The sequence below is a fragment of the Phyllobates terribilis genome, unplaced genomic scaffold (assembly GCF_046119375.1).
Source record: "Phyllobates terribilis strain yellow unplaced genomic scaffold, ASM4611937v1 Scaffold_4__5_contigs__length_816908805, whole genome shotgun sequence".
Classification (NCBI taxonomy): domain Eukaryota; kingdom Metazoa; phylum Chordata; class Amphibia; order Anura; family Dendrobatidae; genus Phyllobates; species Phyllobates terribilis.
In genome coordinates, this window is record NW_027362764.1 from 312,373,203 (window position 1) to 312,390,971 (window position 17,769).

At 40.0% G+C, this 17,769-nt stretch overlaps 1 protein-coding gene across 4 annotated transcripts in view; it reads left to right on the plus strand.

Annotated features, from left to right (window-relative positions):
* MTRR (5-methyltetrahydrofolate-homocysteine methyltransferase reductase) overlaps positions 1-17,769 on the plus strand; it is a 432,636-nt gene that overhangs the window by 164,393 nt on the left and 250,474 nt on the right. For all 4 annotated transcript variants that reach the window (XM_073678384.1, XM_073678385.1, XM_073678386.1 and 1 more), the window contains one exon: positions 9,742-9,895. In XM_073678384.1, the coding sequence (XP_073534485.1) occupies positions 9,742-9,895 (154 nt within the window). The remainder of the gene's footprint in view (positions 1-9,741; positions 9,896-17,769) is intronic.

A 17,769-nucleotide genomic window follows, 5' to 3' on the forward strand; every position in this document is an offset into this window, starting at 1 on the left:
CCTGTTATGCAATGCACCCCCATTCCCATTACTGTGCACACAAAAAATAAAGGATTCTACTCAACTTCCATCCCTCTGTTCCTGCACTGCGTCCTGTTCTGTTGCCAGCAGCTGATCTCAGTGTGTGAGCCGCACATGACTTCACTGCCATGCTGAGCTCGGCTGCCGGAATAGTCATTGCTCCCCACGCCGGGGGAGAAGCAGTGACTATTCACTCTCCTTAATAGCGCACACAGTGTCACTACTGCAGCGGCTCAGCAATCGCGTGTTCCCGCTATTGAAGAGCATGAATATTCACTGCTCTCCACGCCCATAGGAGTGGGGAGAAGTGAATATTCATGCTCTTTAATAGCGGTCACACGTGATTGCTGAGCCGCTGCAGTAGTGACACTGTGTGCGCTATTAAGCTGGCAGCTGCTGCGGACACTATGCATGCTATTAAGGAAAATGAATATTCAGTGCTCCACACTCCCACACGGAGCAGTGAATATTAATATTCTTTAGAGGGCACAGAGTTAGCCGCAGCTCCTGCCTCCTGTGCCCCACTCCTCCGCCGTTGCCGCTCCCCACACCCACCATCCACAGCCACACTCGGACTTCATGACGCACTCCCCACTTTCCTCCAAAATTTTGCAGGAAAAAAGTGCGTCTTAGGCTGTGTGCCCACTATGCGTTTTTTAAGCGTTTCCGCAGCGGCAATTCCTCTGCAGAATCGCTTAAAAAACGCTTGGTAGAAGGTCTGCCATGTTCCCTAATGATAATCCGCATGTGCTGTGCACATGCTGCGGAAATTTCCGCTGCGGATTATCATTGCGGAAAAATCCGCAGCACTACCAATTATTTTGCTGAAACGCGGCGTTTTCGCCGCCATTGACTTGCATTGAACCGCATGTCATCCACATCACTGGATCTGTACATGCGAATAACATGCGGTTCATTGTGCAGATGGTACCGGGGTTTGGAGAAGAGGAGACTCTCCTCCGGACCCAGGTACCATAGTACCTGTAAAAAAAAAAAAAGAATAAAATAAAAAATAAATATTTTATTTACCTTCTGATGTCCCCCGGTGTCCTTGTCTTATCTTGCCGGCAGCTCGTGGTAAATTGCAGGGCTGGTTCAGTGGTCAGATTGTTTTTTTGAAGGAAATATTTGCATGCAGCATTCACATCCTCATAGGGAATGTTGGAATAAAGAGAATCAACAACCATGGTGGCTAATAGTGTGTCCCCTGGAAGTGGGCCCAAAGCTGACAATTTTCAGAGATTGTCTGTTGTGTCCTGAATATAACTTCCTATGCACCTCACCAAGGGTTTCAGAATGTTCCCCACCCAGCCTGAGATATTTTCAGTTAATGTCCCAATACCAGAGATGATTGGTCTCCCTGGATTGCCTTCTTTATGTATTTTAGGTAATATGTAGAAGGTACCTATTTGGAAAAGTTGTTTGGTATTTGGTCCATTAGCGAGAATGACATAAAGTTGAACCCATTGATGTTGTTAGTTCCTCTATGTGTTTTTTGGTGGGATCTTCCTTAAACGGAGTGTAGTATTTTTCTATCCTAGAGTTGTCTGTGTGCTTCCTGGATGTAATCTAATATGTTCATAATAACTACAGCTCCTCCTTTATCTGCTGGTTTAATGACGATATTGTTGTCAGTGTTTGAGGATTGTATGGCTTTTCTATCCTCCTCCCATACAGACACTTCATGGTGTCTGTCCAAAATGTCATATTTTACATTTTGTTACGGAACCGTTTTTGTAGTGATCCAGAGTTTGGTTTTACCCAGGTTGTGGGGTTCAGTTTGTCCTTTTTTTTTTTCCTTTTTTTGATGTGTCTTTCAGTCTGTCATTATTTTAAGGATGAGTGCCTGAGGAAAGGAAGGGGTTAAACCTACATTGCCGAATGAAGAATCATCGACGAATGAAGCCAGAAACTTGGAGTGCGAATGTAGTTTTGTCAACGCGTTTTGAAGTAAGATAAGACTTCTTTAGGACAAACCACCAATCTGTGGTTTGTTCTGGAGAAGTTTTTTTATGGTACTTTCAAACGCATTGACAATAAATTACATTCATATACAAAGTTTCTGGCTTCATTCGTCCATGATTCTCCATTCGGCAATGCAGGTTTAACCCCTTCCTTTCCTTAGGTACTCAGTTTCCCTTTCGTAAGTCTGCGGCAGCCGTTTTTCAAGGGACAATTGTGGTTGTGGATGCACAACCTAAACTAGGTGAGCAATTCACTCACCCCTCCCTTGTAATTTCTGGCCAGATAAGACCCTATTGCGCTATTGTCTTTCCAGATTTTTATACTGGATCATTTTAAGGATGACAAAGAGCGGGAAATCTGAGTATTCCAGCTGATAAGGATTTTCAAGTGTTTGACAATGGTACTTGCTCAGTTTAACACCTGGATTTAAGACTCACTACATGGACACAGTTCACACCTCCACAAGACTGACTTCAGATCACCGAAGTCCTAAGTCATCACTTCCACCACCTTTCCTAAAGAAGTTGTCAGATCACGAAATCCAAATTTTTTTTAAGCTAATCTGTGCTGTATTGTAATATACAACACCCCTATAGATTGTTTTTTATTTCTGCCTTTCGTTCCTCGTCAATTTCACTTCATTCCCTGCACCCAGTTTCTTTACCTGCGGCTCTACCATACTAGACAGCTCCCTGTGCTGTATTCTCTAACTTCACAGACATAGCTGGCCTCAGTGTCCAGAAGCGCCCTCTGCCCGTCCATTGCCCACTCATTGGCTGTCAGTATCTGCCCCAGCATCATCACTCCAGAATTGGAAATAACTGTGCTGCTTTCCACAGATGACAGAACACTGCTCTATCACTGCACTCCACATCTTCAGTGGTGATAGAGCTTCACATCTCCATATTACCCCTGACATAGCAATACTGGGATGTGAAAAGTCTATAGTGATGTGTGTGGGCAAGAGTGTAAGTATGTATATCTACTTATATACCTCATAATAACCTCATACACACACTTCAGCTGCTGCAGAACCTCATAATATACACCTCAGCTGCTGCAGAACCTCATAATACACCTCGGCTTCTGCAGAACCTCATAATACACCTCGGCTTCTGCCGAACCTCATAATACACCTCTGCTTCTGCAGAACCTCATAATACACCTTGGCTTCTGCAGAACCTCATAATACACCTTGGCTTCTGCAGAACCTCATAATACACCTCGGTTGCTGCAGAACCTCAGTCTTTATTCGTAGATTGTGAGCCCTCGCTTGCAGGGTCCTCGCTCCTCCTGTACCAGTCGCTGTCACATTGTGTTCAAGATTATTGTAATTGTTCTTGTATGTATACCCCTTTTTCACATGTAAAGCGCCATGGAATAAATGGCGCTATAATAATAAATAATAATAATATAGTGATGTCTGTGTGCATGAGATTAAGTATATGTGTGTGTTTATCTACATATATACCTCATAATACACCTGAGCTGTTGCATGACCTCATAATACATCTTAAGCCTCCTAAATATGTATGCATGAAAGTGTGGCCTGGAGCATTTTTATGATCTGTGTGTATGTGTGTGCCGTCCGTGTGACACATACCAGAATAAAATACATTAAATAAATTTCAGATTTTTAAATGTTAAAGGGAACTGGTCACCAGTAAAACCTCTATTAACCTGCAGTTATGGGGTTAATCTGTAAGTTAATAATGTTATTAACCTGCCCGCTGCCCCCGCACTTAGCCAAACGCTGCGAGGAGAAAATTAACTTCATTTCCCTTGCAGAGTCTCGGTTTCAGTCACGGGGGCAGTGCCGGCTCTGAGAATACAGATCGGCGGCTGTAACTGCATCCCCAAACTGACTGCCACTTGCTCTGCATTGGGGCCAGCTGTCATTCAGGACTGGGCGCGTTTACATTCTGTATACTCAGAGCGGTGACTGAACCGGCGCTACCCCCGTGACTGAAACCGGAACGCTGCGGGGAGAATAAAGTTCATTTTCTCCCTGCATAACTGTTAGCCTGCAGATTAACCGCATATCACCAGGTTAATAGCGTTATTTCTGCTGATAGGTTACTTTTTAAAGATGTGCAAAGATAATTATACATAGATAATAGATATCCGGCACATGTATAACTCCACAACCACACACAATATTATAAAATGACACCCTTTAGTGCCTGGCATGTTGAGCTTATTATCTATCTTTGAAATAACCAAATAAATAAGTAGAAAAAAAATTGTATGGGGTCCCCCCCCTATTTCTGATAATCAGCCGAGATAAAGCAGACAGCTGTGAGCTGATATCTGTCTGGGAAGGTCCCTGGTTATTGGATCCTTCCCAGCCTAAAAAATACCAGCATGCAGCCACCCCAGAATTGGCATGTCACATGAGATGCGCTTTACTCAGCTTTTCTTGATTACTCTGGTGCTTTGGCAAGCAGGGTAATGTTTTTTGGAGTTTATGTCAGCTGTGTAATTTCAGCTGGCATCAAGCCCTGGGGTTAGTAATGGAGAGGTGTCCATCAGACACCCCCATTACTAGCCCAGTAATAAAAAGGAAAAACACGCACAAAAATACTTTATTGAAATAAACACACCCCCACACTTTCCCTCATTCACCACTTTATCTAAAAAAAAAAAGAAAAAAGTCCTCCGCAGGTCAGACGTAGTTCACATAATCTGACGTAGTTCAGTGAATCCGCCGAAAAAGTCTATGGAGTCTTGTTCTGACACTCCACAGACTTTGCCAACAGCCACTTAAGGGTCATGCTGCACTGCATGTGACTTGGTAACTGTACACTAGATAGATGAATAGATAGATATATGGATAGATCGATATATAGATGGATAGTGTGACAAAGTCACTGGCAGAATACTGGAGGGGAGATACGTGTCCCTGAGACTTTTTGTTTCAGTGATGTAAAACATGGAGGTTTCTCCTGCACATTAGGTACAGAGAGAGTTAATAGCCAGAGTTACAAGGGCATGCTTTACAGGTGGATAGCTAAGTGCTAAGTGGGAAGCTATCTACCCTATTTCCTCTCCTGTGTGTGGTTTAAGGGCTATAAAAAGCCAGCCTTTTGACTCGGGAGGTGTTCAGTATCTGCAGGTCAGCTCCAGAGAGAGGAGTCCGTGTTGCTTTCTGCTTAACCTGAACCGTGTGGTTTTTTTGCTAACCCTGAGTGGCCGGACCCCAGTCGGTGCAGGGACTTTGCTGGACTCTTTCTTATTTTGTTTTGCTGTTAGGCCGGATGGGCTGTGTTTGTTTTCGTGAACTTTACTTTGGTTTATGCAGTGTAATAAACCAACTGAAAATTTAAAGAGACAGTGTTCCGTTTATAACTCAATGTGTAGCCGAGTGAGCCGTTCTACCACAATAGATATAGAGATGGATGGATAGAAAGATATATGGATGGATAGACACACACACATTATACTCACCTATGAAGAAGCCGTTTCTTTCTAGGGTTTCAGGGCAGCACTGTGTGTTTGGCACCTGGTCAGATGAGGCTGTCATGTGACCTAAAGGTTCTGGCAGGACTTCAGACTTGAATGAAATTGAACAGTGGAGCGTTATTCTCCACCATTCAATTCAGGCAGTCTGTGTCTAGTAAGAGCTGATTGGACTGGTTCATCCAATCAGCTGAGTCATTCCCCTGCTGCCTCATTGCTGGCACTATGTACTGCACAGTGGCTGGAGCCTGAGGAGAAGGAGGGTCTGGCGGAGCCTGAGGAGAAGGAGGGTCTGGCAGAGACTGGGTGTAGTGTCTGTTGTGACATCACCGACTAGACTCTGCCAGACAGGAAAACGCTAGTCGGGTTTTCACCAGCTCCTCCAGAATCAGGAGTGAGGCCGGTCACATGACATGTTTGTATATAGGCAATGGAGCAGAAATATGACAGGGATTAAATTGCAAACTGTCAGCATTCTGCAGCCTCGATATACACAAAGATTATACTAAATGCCCGGACCAACCCTTTACTATGCTTACCTTCGCTTATCTTTAGGAGGCATTCCTAAAGAAGAAGCCACTTCCACTACATGCACAAATGTCCTGTTGTAACATCTCTTAATTATTATGCTCTTGTCTCAGTAATTTATTTGCAAAGTCTCCTGAAGAAGGCGCCTCTGTGCTCTAAAAGCTTGTAAATATAATTTTCTGGGCAAAGTTAGAAGATGAATAGAACAGCAACCCTCACCATATCCATAGGCTAAAGGTCCTTTTATTTCATGTAGAATTGGACATCAGGTACAACAGTGTTTCCTAAAAGCAGGAGAGATATGCGGGTAGAGACAGGTAGACATCTTTTATATTGGAGTCTGAAAAGAACTCTCCCGCATTCTCTCTACCTGCACGTAGTCCGTAATTAATAGCCGTAGCTGCTGGTGGTATATTTTGTGGATCACAGTCCATTTTATGCAAGTTTTAAACACACTGTGCCCTTTTCCACCAAGACCAACAAAATACTAGCAATGCAAGGAGATGTAGAAAAATCTCTAGGCACCGGTGTGTGAATTTTACAAACTTCCAAACCTGCAACTGTGTAGGATAATTTAGGTCAGGGGTCCTCAAACTACGGTCCGCGGGCCACATGCGGCCCGCGGAGGATTTTTATCCGGCCCGCCGGGCTGTGGGCGGAGGAGAGCCGTGTCAGCTCCAGCTCCCTCCCGCTTGCTCAGGGCCCCAGCAGCCGGATACTTACCTCTCCCTGTGCCTCCGCAGATCCGCTGTCTTCCTGCTGTGCGCTCCCTGTGATGTCTCAGGTCAGAGGGTGCGGGGACGTCTTTCCACCGCGCCCTCCCCTGAGCCGTCACAGGGAGCGCAGAGCGGGAAGACGCCGGCGACGCTGGAGTCCAGACCTGAGCAGCTGCAGCAGGTGAGGAGGAGTGAGGTGAGTATTTGATTTTTTTTTTTTCAATGTATGGAGGCATGGGGCATAATATTAGGGGTGACATCCTGCATGTGGCATTATATGGGGGGTGACATCCTGCATGGGGCATTATATGGAGGAGTGATATCCTGCATGGGGCATTATAAAGACAGGGGAGTGATATCCTGCATGGGGCATTATATGGGAGGGTGACATCCTTCATGGGGCATTATAACGACAGGGGAGTGATATCCTGCATGGGGCAATATATGGGGGGGGGTGACATCCTGCATGAGGCATTATAAAGACAGGGGAGTGATATCCTGCATGGGGCATTATAAAGACAGGGGAGTGATATCCTGCATGGGGCATTATATGGGGGGGTGACATCCTGAATGGGGCATTATATGGGGGGGTGACATGCTGCATGGGGCATTATATGGGGGGGTGTCATCCAGCATGGGGCATTATATGGGGGGGGGGGTGACATCCTGAATGGAGCATTATAAAGACAGGGGAGTGATATCCTGCATGGGGCATTATATGGGAGGGTGACATCCTGCATGGGGCATTATAAAGACAGGGGAGTGATATCTTGCATGGGGCATTATATGGTGGGAGAAAGGAACATCCTGCATGGGGCATTATATGGGGGGTGACATCCTGCATGGGGCATTATTAGGGGGGAACAGCCTGCATGGGGCATTATAAGGGGGGGACAGCCTGCATAGGGCATTCTAAGGGGGAAACAGCCTGCCTATTGAGGACCTATGCTACCTATTGGGGACATTTACCTGCCCATTGAGGACCTATGCTGCCTATTGGGGACATTTACCTCCCCATTGAGGACCTATGCTGCCTATTGGGGACATTTACCTGCCTATTGGGGACATTTACCTGCCTATTGGGGACCTATGCTGCCTATTGGGGACATTTACCTGCCCATTAAGGACCTATGCTGCCTATTGGGGACATTTACCTGCCTATAGGGGACCTATGCTGCCTATTGGGGACATTTACCTGCCTATTGGGGACCTATGCTGCCTATTGGGGACATTTACCTGCCCATTAAGGACCTATGCTGCCTATTGGGGACATTTACCTGCCTATTGGGGACCTATGCTGCCTATTGGGGACATTTACCTGCCTATTGGGGACATTTACCTGCCTATTGAGGACCTATGCTGCCTATTGGGGACAATTACCTGCCTATTGGGGACATTTACCTGCCTATTGAGGACCTATGCTGCCTATTAGGGATATTTACCTGCCTATTGGGGACATTTACCTGCATATTGGGGACATTTGCCTGCCTATTGGGGACCTATGCTGCCTATTGGGGACATTTACCTCCCCATTGAGGACCTATGCTGCCTATTGGGGACCTATGCTGCCTATTGGGGACATTTACCTGCCCATTAAGGACCTATGCTGCCTATTGGGGACATTTACCTGCCTATTGGGGACCTATGCTGCCTATTGGGGACATTTACCTGCCTATTGGGGACATTTACCTGCCTATTGGGGACCTATGCTGCCTATTGGGGACATTTACCTGCCCATTAAGGACCTATGCTGCCTATTGGGGACCTATGCTGCCTATTGGGGACATTTACCTGCCTATTGGGGACCTATGCTGCCTATTGGGGACATTTACCTGCCTATTGGGGACATTTACCTGCCTATTGGGGACATTTACCTGCCTATTGAGGACCTATGCTGCCTATTGGGGACAATTACCTGCCTATTGGGGACATTTACCTGCCTATTGAGGACCTATGCTGCCTATTGGGGATATTTACCTGCCTATTGGGGACATTTACCTGCATATTGGGGACATTTGCCTGCCTATTGGGGACCTATGCTGCCTATTGGGGACATTTACCTCCCCATTGAGGACCTATGCTGCCTATTGGGGACCTATGCTGCCTATTGGGTACAGTTACCTGCCTATTGAAATACCGGTTGATTTAACTTTACTTGTTCTTCATTTTAAATATTGTATTTGTTCCTGTATTGTTTTTTTTTTACTTCAAAATAAGATATGTGCAGTGTGCATAGGAATTTGTTCATAGTTTTTTTTAAAAACTATATTCCGGCCCTCCAATGGTCTGAGGGACCGTGAACTGGCCCCCTGTTTAAAAAGTTTGAGGACCCCTGATTTAGGTGGTGCAATGCTTAACACAACGTCTGGGCAAAGTTATAATATAAATAGAATAGCAGCACACACTATATCCATAGGCTAAATGACCTTTGTTTCCTGTAGAATTGGACATCAGGTACAACCTACACAGCTGCAGGTTTGGAACTTTGGAAAATTCACACACTGGTGCCTAGAGATTTTTCTACATCTCCTTGCAATGCAAATATAAATTTCTGGTTAGCTAATAATAATAATCTTTTTATTTATATAGCGCCAACATATTCCACAGCGCTTTACAATTCAGACAATTTACAACATAATCGGCACTGTCCCCATTGGGGCTCACAATCTACATTCCCTATCAGTATGTCTTTGGGGTGTGGGAGCAAACTGGGGAATCTGGAGGAAACCCACGGAAACATGGGGAGAACATACAAGATCTTTGCAGATGTCCTTGGTGGGATAAACATATCACACCTTGAATACTTTTGTCATTATGGGGCATAAAATTATTTACATTAATTTTTTTGGCTAATAGAATTCAAACATGACCATAACAATTTTGTGTTGTGTATTTATCCTAACCCTGCCTACTGCTTTTTGAGACCTTAAAACTATATGCACAGTACATACAATTTCCTTTCTTCACGCTTGGCTTCTCTCTCTCTCTGCTGTTGGCTCCATGAAACCATATATGTGTGTTCTAATTGTAAATCATTTTTTTTTGTTTAAAGAATACTACAATTGAATTCCAGCCTGGGGATTCCTTTGGCATAGTTTGTCCAAATCCTACTGGTGAAGTGACAGATCTCATTAAAAAGCTTGGTTTGTCTGATGAGAAAGATTGCCAAGTCTGCCTGACTGTTAAACCCAGTACCAAGGAAAGAGGTATGGCAAACGTTTTTATTTTTTAAGAAGGCTTGCAATAAATGTCTTCTGGGTTCACTGAAATATACTGTTCAAAAAACTAAGGGACCACTTGTGCATCACATTATAAACCAAAGTCAATTAAACTTCAGCTATATCAATCGGTCTAGTCAGACGCATAAGCCAAAGTTGCCAACCATTTAGAAACTCCTGGATAGTCCATAAAAATAGGACACTTTTTTCCCCGTCTGTAAAAAAAAAAAAAAAAAAAAAATGTAATGCCTCCATAATTTTTTGGAAAATTAGTGCAGCTTGTTCACATTTCTTAGATCTGTTATTATCATTGCACAATAAAAATAAGCCCATGTCTTTAGATCAGAATTATGTTCTATGGACATGTATCACTTATCTTAATTTATTATGGTTTTAAAATGTCTGTGATTTTTTTTTTTAAGATGTCCTGAAAAAAATTAGAAATCAAGTTGGCAACCCTGGTATGAGTGATTATGAATCAGTTTTACCGGATTTGGTGCAAAATAAACTGACGAGATGCATTGGAGAGGCAACAGCAATACAATTCCAAAAGAAAGGAATGAATTTGCTGTTTGTGGACACAGTTACTCTCTCCTAAGTCTTTTCTAGATTTGAATGTTTTTATTATGTTTGTAACTGTTACACTGCAACTTAAAAAAATGGGCAAATAATGCATATGTTGTTACACTATTTTTCGGGCTATAAGACGCACTGGACCATAAGATGCAACTAGATTTTAGAGGAGGAACATAGGAAAAAAAATTGAAGCACAAAATGTGATCATGACACTCTGTTTATGGGAGTAATGTGCCCCAATTCTGTACTAATGTCTTCTATCCTGGGCCCCTTCCTGGTGTATATGTACTTTATCCTGGCATATGTATCCATCTTGGGTCTATCCTTTTATATATGTCCTCCATCTTGGTATATATGTCCTACATCCCGTTATATATATTCCCCATCCTAGGCCCTTTCCTGTTGTATATGCCAGCCATCAATGGCCCATCCTGGTATATATGTTCCTCATCCTGGTATATATGCCCTCTGTTATGCTGCTTTTTTTAACACACAAAAAAATAAATGATTCTACTCCCCTTTCCTCCGCACCCCCAGCACGCAGCGTGCTCTTTTGATGTTGGCAACTGACTTTGGTGTGTAAGTGACAGGAGCACGTGACAGGCATGCAGTCACAGGCACGCCAAAGGCAGGAGCAAGGTCGCAGGAGCAGTGAATATTCATTTCACCATTAAGGGGAAATGAATATTCACTGCTTCCCACGCCCATAAGGCCGCCCACCTCCCCAGCGTCGGTGCTAGTAAAAAATCTTCACAGTCATTTACTACCACTGACCTGGGTACCAACAGGTGGACGGGATTATGGGCATGGGGAACAGTGAATATTCATTTCCTTTAATGGACAAAGGAATAGTCACTGCTTCTGACGCTGCCTGCTTTCCTGCAGCTGCGACCCTGTTCCTGCGACCTCCGCTCCACCACCACTGACTCCCCCTCCCATAGTGAGCCAGGTACATTCGGACTATAAGTCACACCCCCCATTTTCCTCCCAAATTTGGAGGGAAAAAAGTGAGTCTTATAGTCCAAAAATAAGGTAATATGTCAGTTTGTTAATATTCATAATATATAAAAAGGTTAGATTAAAAATTACTCACATGTTAGACAGAAGGCATCACCGCAGTGGACCCAATAATAATAAGGTTAAGGAGTGATGCATGATGACTTGACTAAAAATCATCAATAATAAATCAGTGAAGGAAAATGTACAATGATATGAAACAGTATATTCATAAATTCTGAGTGTATCAGAGTGTGATATACAGTGAGGGGAATAATTATTTGATCCCTTGCTGTTTTTGTAAGTTTACCCACTGATAGAGACATGAACAGTCTATAATTTTAAGGGTAGGTTAATTTTTTTTTTATATATATAATTTTTATTAACTTTTTCAAAAAGAAACAAAACATACCAGATTAAGGTGATAATCAGATACAGGGTATAAATAGATAGTTCTTACATATTTGAGTTGTAAAGCAAAACAATATAAATAAAAGAACTTAATAACAATGTAACTTACATCAGTTTAATTAACATGCAATCCAGTTGATACTCTGATTTATTGAAGCCACCTTGTTAGATTAGATTAGGTTAGTATTATAGACATTCACCAAATGATCCCTCCATTCCACTCTCTCCCCTTTCACCTTCAATCCAGGCGTAATGGACCTAGGCTATCCCCAAGTTTCAGGAGTAATGGTAAGGTTTGTAGTTGATACATAATCCTGGCTGTACTGATAATTTTTACCAAATGTGCACTACCCTTAAAAGATGGCGGCAAATCTTGCCATGACTTTAATTGATTGACAATTTTTTTTATAAGAGGAGGGTAGTTTAAGGTGTGTATAGATGAAGGCAAACGGCCTATTTTAATTCCCAAGTAGGTGATATGTGAGGGTGCTAGGGATATACCATTTAAAGACCCATCTGGGCAGAGTTTTGTTCCTTTTTCGGTTAATGGGAGTATTTCACATTTTTGAACATTGATTTTAAAACCTGAGTAAGAGCCAAAATTTTTAAGTAAGTCTAATACTATAGGTAGATGGGGTGGGGTCAGACATAAATAAAATTACATTGTCAGCAAAAAAAGCCGCCTGAATTGATTTCCTAGTAAACTGAAAGCCTGTGAAAGTGCTTGGATCAGACAAGATGCGGACTAAGGGGTCCAGAGCTAAGTTGAAGTGGAGGGGGGACAACGGACAACCTTGTCTCTTTCCTTTCTCAAGGGGGAATGGAGTGGGCAAGAAACCCGGAGTGTGAACCTGAGCCCTTGGAGATGAATATAGATTATGAATGTAGTTAAAGAAGGGGCCTGCTAGTGACATTTTTGTTAAGACCATATATAGCCACTCCCAGTTTGTTATCAAAAGCTTTTTCCTCATCCAAGGAAACAATCGCTGGGGAGCCCTTTAAATCTGGTGATGAGTGAATTTTATCTAGTGCCAGTAGTACTTTTCTGATATTTAGTGTGGCCGAGCGACCTTTTATAAAGCCCGCCTGGGCAGGGGAAATGAGATGGGGTAAGATGGAGGCCAGTCTGTGCCATTATTTTAGATATTATCTTAATATCTGTATTAATGAGAGAGATTGGTCTGTATGAGTTGGGGGATAATGGGTCTTTATCTGCTTTTAGTAGTAATTTAATATACGCTGTGTTTGCAGAAGGAAAAATGGGGCTGCCTTGAGATAGTTTATTAAAAATTGATTCCAATAATGGGGAAATTTCCTCTCTCTTAATAAATTCATTTGTGTAACCGTCTGAGCCGGGTGCTTTGTTCAGTTTTAGATTCTTAATTGTATTCGTGACCTCTTCCAAAGAGATAGGTTTGTTTAAAATAGCTTTTTGTTCCTCTGAGAAGATGGGTAGCTTAACTTTATCTAAAAGTGTAATTGTAATTGAGGAGCAAGGAGTTTGATTTGAATTTTTGTAGAGGTCTTTATAAAAAGAACCTAATATCTCGTTTATTGTTTTAGGGTTGGTGTGGATTTCCCCGTTGGTACTTTTTAATTGAAAAATTCCCTGTGGTTTTCTCATCCCCTTAGCTAAATTAGCCAACATCCGCCCCGATTTATTTCCAAATCTATAAAATTAAGCTTCAGATTTGGATAAGTGAAATTTTTCCCTCAAGTCTGCGTATTGATTGAATTCCACTTGTTTTTGCGACCAGTGATTTTTATTTATGATGAATGGGTCAAGCAAGAATTTGGTGTAGGCTTGTTTTAAGTCAGTAGAGAGTTCCCCATATCTCTTTAGAATTTTTTTTTTGTGGGAAAATGTATACGCCAAAATTTCCTCCCTGAGCACCGCCTTGGCCGACTCCCACAGTAATATTGGGTCGTTTTGGTGTTCCGCGTTGTCTGAAATAAATTCTTGCCACCATAATTTGAGGGAGAAGGTAAAAGGGTCATCTTTACAGAAGTAATTGGGAAATCTCCATAGAAAATCTGTGCCTCTGGGAAAAGACTGTGATAGTTCCAGAATTACTGGAGCATGGTCCGAAATAGCAATATTGTCTATGTGTACAGAGATCAATTTGGTCAACAGGGAAGGGGTGTTAAATAATACTTCTTTCTGTATTATCTTTCTCTATCGAGGACTTCGCAAAGTATCAATATCAAGATTTTCTTATAAAAAAATGTATTGATTTATTCTTGGATTGTCCATTAAAAGAATCAGATTGCAGCAGGTACATACAATAATTACATAATTAGATAGTTAGAGTGATTGTCCATTTGTCCATAATTAGCTTAATTGTTGAGATTCACCCATCTTTCCCTGGAATCCAGCACGTGTGTCCGGGTAAAGAACGTGTTTCCTGGGCCTACATCAGTTGCTGGTTTTCACACGGATCCTTGTCTTGTGTCCTGTGGAATGGCAAGCAACCCCCCTTTCTCTAGCATGGGCTTTTATAGTACCTGTTATTTTGTATATGGTAGTGAAAATACACACACAAATAGCGCAAGTCATCTAGACACCCTTAGCACGAGGCTGATGCAATCTTGTATAGAACTCAGAATTAAGAATAAAATGAATATCCATAATTAATATTTAACAATAATTAAGAGTAAAATGAATATCTGTAATTAATATTTAACAATTCCCCCTTTTGAGGATGAAAGACATTCACTGAAATCCTCAAAGAAGATAGGTTCAAAATTAGGATAACAGGATCATTTTTTTCTTCTTCTTCCTTGGCAATATCATTTAATGTCCATAATAATAATAATAATAATTAATAATAATAATATCACTATCGGATTTTTGTTAGATAATGATGTGAATTCATGTTATGGTAAGCCGTGACTAATATTCATTTAATATATATAGTTATACTTCCCTAAATCTAAATCGAAGTAATCACTGGTTCAATCGTCATCATCTGATGTCATCGGGTCGTCGTCTCGTCGTCTTCTTGGTTCTTTTATAACACAGTCTTTAGATGAAAACTCCTTTGAAATAAATTATAGCGTGTAGATATTGTACAGTCCATAATTGTGTTCATTATTGTTCAGTCCATAAACTGTACTCTTTATTAGAAAGATCATGTGTGTCAATGGATAAGAAAACAAAGTCAATGGATGAAATGTTGCTTTAATATTCGTGTAGTGTCACCTGGACTTACGTTGGATTGTGTTTGGATAATTCTGGAATCCTCCGTGTCATCCGCACTGGTCTCGTGTCACTTTTGACACAGATGTGACGTCTTTGGTCAGCAAAGCAAGGGTTAACTTGACACTTCCCTGCTTTATATAGCACCATAACCAGTACTCAGTCCTTAATGTATGGGACACATATGTCAGGCTGGCAGCTTCCTGACAATTACCTGTTCACCAGCTTTCATTGAAGCGTTGCAGGTGATAGGAAACCACTGGAACGTGATGAAACTTGAACACAACACAGTTCATTTAGGATCATCGTCCTCTGCAGTCCTGGTTATCAGTGGTGAGAATTGTAATTGACACAGTCTATTATCACTCAGCATTCACACCATCTTTACCTTTTGAGACTTCCGGATATCGGTTGCTTCTTCTTGTAACTTTTGAGAATCTCTTTGATTTATAAATATTAAAAGTCTTTATTAAGATAGAATTCATAATTGCGATGTCTTGATTGAAGTCTTCATTCCCTAATGTGATACCAAATCTGGCAATTTTCCTGACCTATAATATCACCGCGTACCATAGCAATCACTAATATCCATCTAATTATTATCAAAATATTAAAATAAATTATGTTTGGAATAATAAACAATAATAGATAGTAATTCATTATTAATCAAGTTCTCCATGTGACAGAATATTTTTATGTCATGGGTGTAATTACCTTTTCTAACCCATAGGTGTCAGTGTGTTTTGAAACAACAAGTGTTTATATCTTTATTAAACCAATAATACCAAAAAAATGTATACTCATGAACCAAAATGAATGAATGAATGAGTTGTTGTGTTTACTCAGAAAATTGAAACATTTTTCTTCTTATATTAATTAATATCATTATATTTAATGAAGCAATATTCTTGTATTAGACATTACTTTATTAAATATTAATGTGTTTTCTCAATTGAGATATTGAACTGAAATAAAATCAAAAAATGAGAATTAAAAATGAAAAATGGAAAAATAAGTAAGAATAAAATGTAAAAATTAAAAATAAAATGAAGAGTAAAAATAAAAATAAGGCCTTTATATGTTGATGACAAATGCAGAGTAATTATATTCTTCATAAAAGTACTCTTATATTTCCATTATCTGGATGATTTCATATTTGTCATAACCTTGTATTACCAAAAATTATTAAATTATGCAACTTTGCATGTAATACCCTTCTTAGTTATATCATTGTACCTTATTAATATTTCTTCTTCATTAAAATGTGTAAAAAACAAGTATTGATCAAAAGTGATTATGTAATCAGGATCAAAAACATATTTCCCCCCTTAATACCAAAAAATATTATTTTATAAAATAATTTATGTTTTTATCAGAACCAAGTTAAAAATAATTATTCTTCTATAAATATTTTGCATAAATTTCATATCAATATGTAGCATATATTTGTCTGAAGAGGTGTACCTATTTAGATAACCATTAAAAATAATAATATCCTTGAATACTATAAAATTATCATGTGGAAAATTATTCTAAATGTAAATTTGCTTTGTAAACCATATTGATGTGTGGTTACCCTTATCCACTATTAGCCAAGTCAAAAAATAATAATTACTTATGTATAGAAACATATATATTATGTAGATAATAACTTAATTATGTATCATAATTTTCTCAGAATTAAATATATTTATGTACCTTCACATAAAGAAACATTTTTTTTCCTTACACTCATGACGCCTCTGTCACACCAATCACACTTGGCAGCTGCTGATTTACTCATCTGTCATATTCACTCTGATATTCACAAATCTGTTCAACCCATACGTTCCACATACGAAGTTATAGATAGATAGATAGATAGATTTAACCCAAAATTTGTTGTATCCTAATTAGCAGTGCGCATTGTCATATCAATTAAATTTAATATCTTAATATTTCTTTGAATATTCCCCAAGTACATATAATATAATATGAGAGTAATTCACTGAAATTTAAGACACTTGGAAAAAAAATGCTCTGCACTTGCAAAAGTAGAAATGTCTTAGATTCTTTTTTTACTGGCTGCCAGGTTTAAAGTTACATCAGCTGAGAATAGAATGCATGGGATTCTATACTATTTGCTCAAAGTTCAAAGGCTGCAGCTGTCACACGTCATGCTGTAAAGCTACTTTAGTTATAAAGCACAAAAGAAATAATAAGTGTTACACATCATATATTATATTGTTATTATTTTAAAATGTTATACAGATAAAATCATGCAATTTTTCCCAACTTCCTGTGTGAATAAAGAAATAAATCAATTTTAGAGTTGTTTGATCAAATCCTGCTTTGGAATGAAAACTCTAAGGAAATATAAGAAATAAAATTAAATATCAAATTCATACAGAAACAGAATTATTTAAATATCTTATACATATATTGGTTCTAATGCAATTCAAAATATTGCTACTTTAATTTATATATATATGAGGTTCTAATTTATTAATTAATTATTTTAATTATTACTATAAATATATATATATATATACAGTGGTGGCCAAAAGTATTGGTACCCCTGCAATTCTGTCAGATAATACTCAGTTTCTTCCTAAAAATGATTGCAATCACAAATTCTTTGGTATTATTATCTTCATTTAATTTGCTTGCAAGGAAAAAACACAAAAGAGAATGAAGCAAA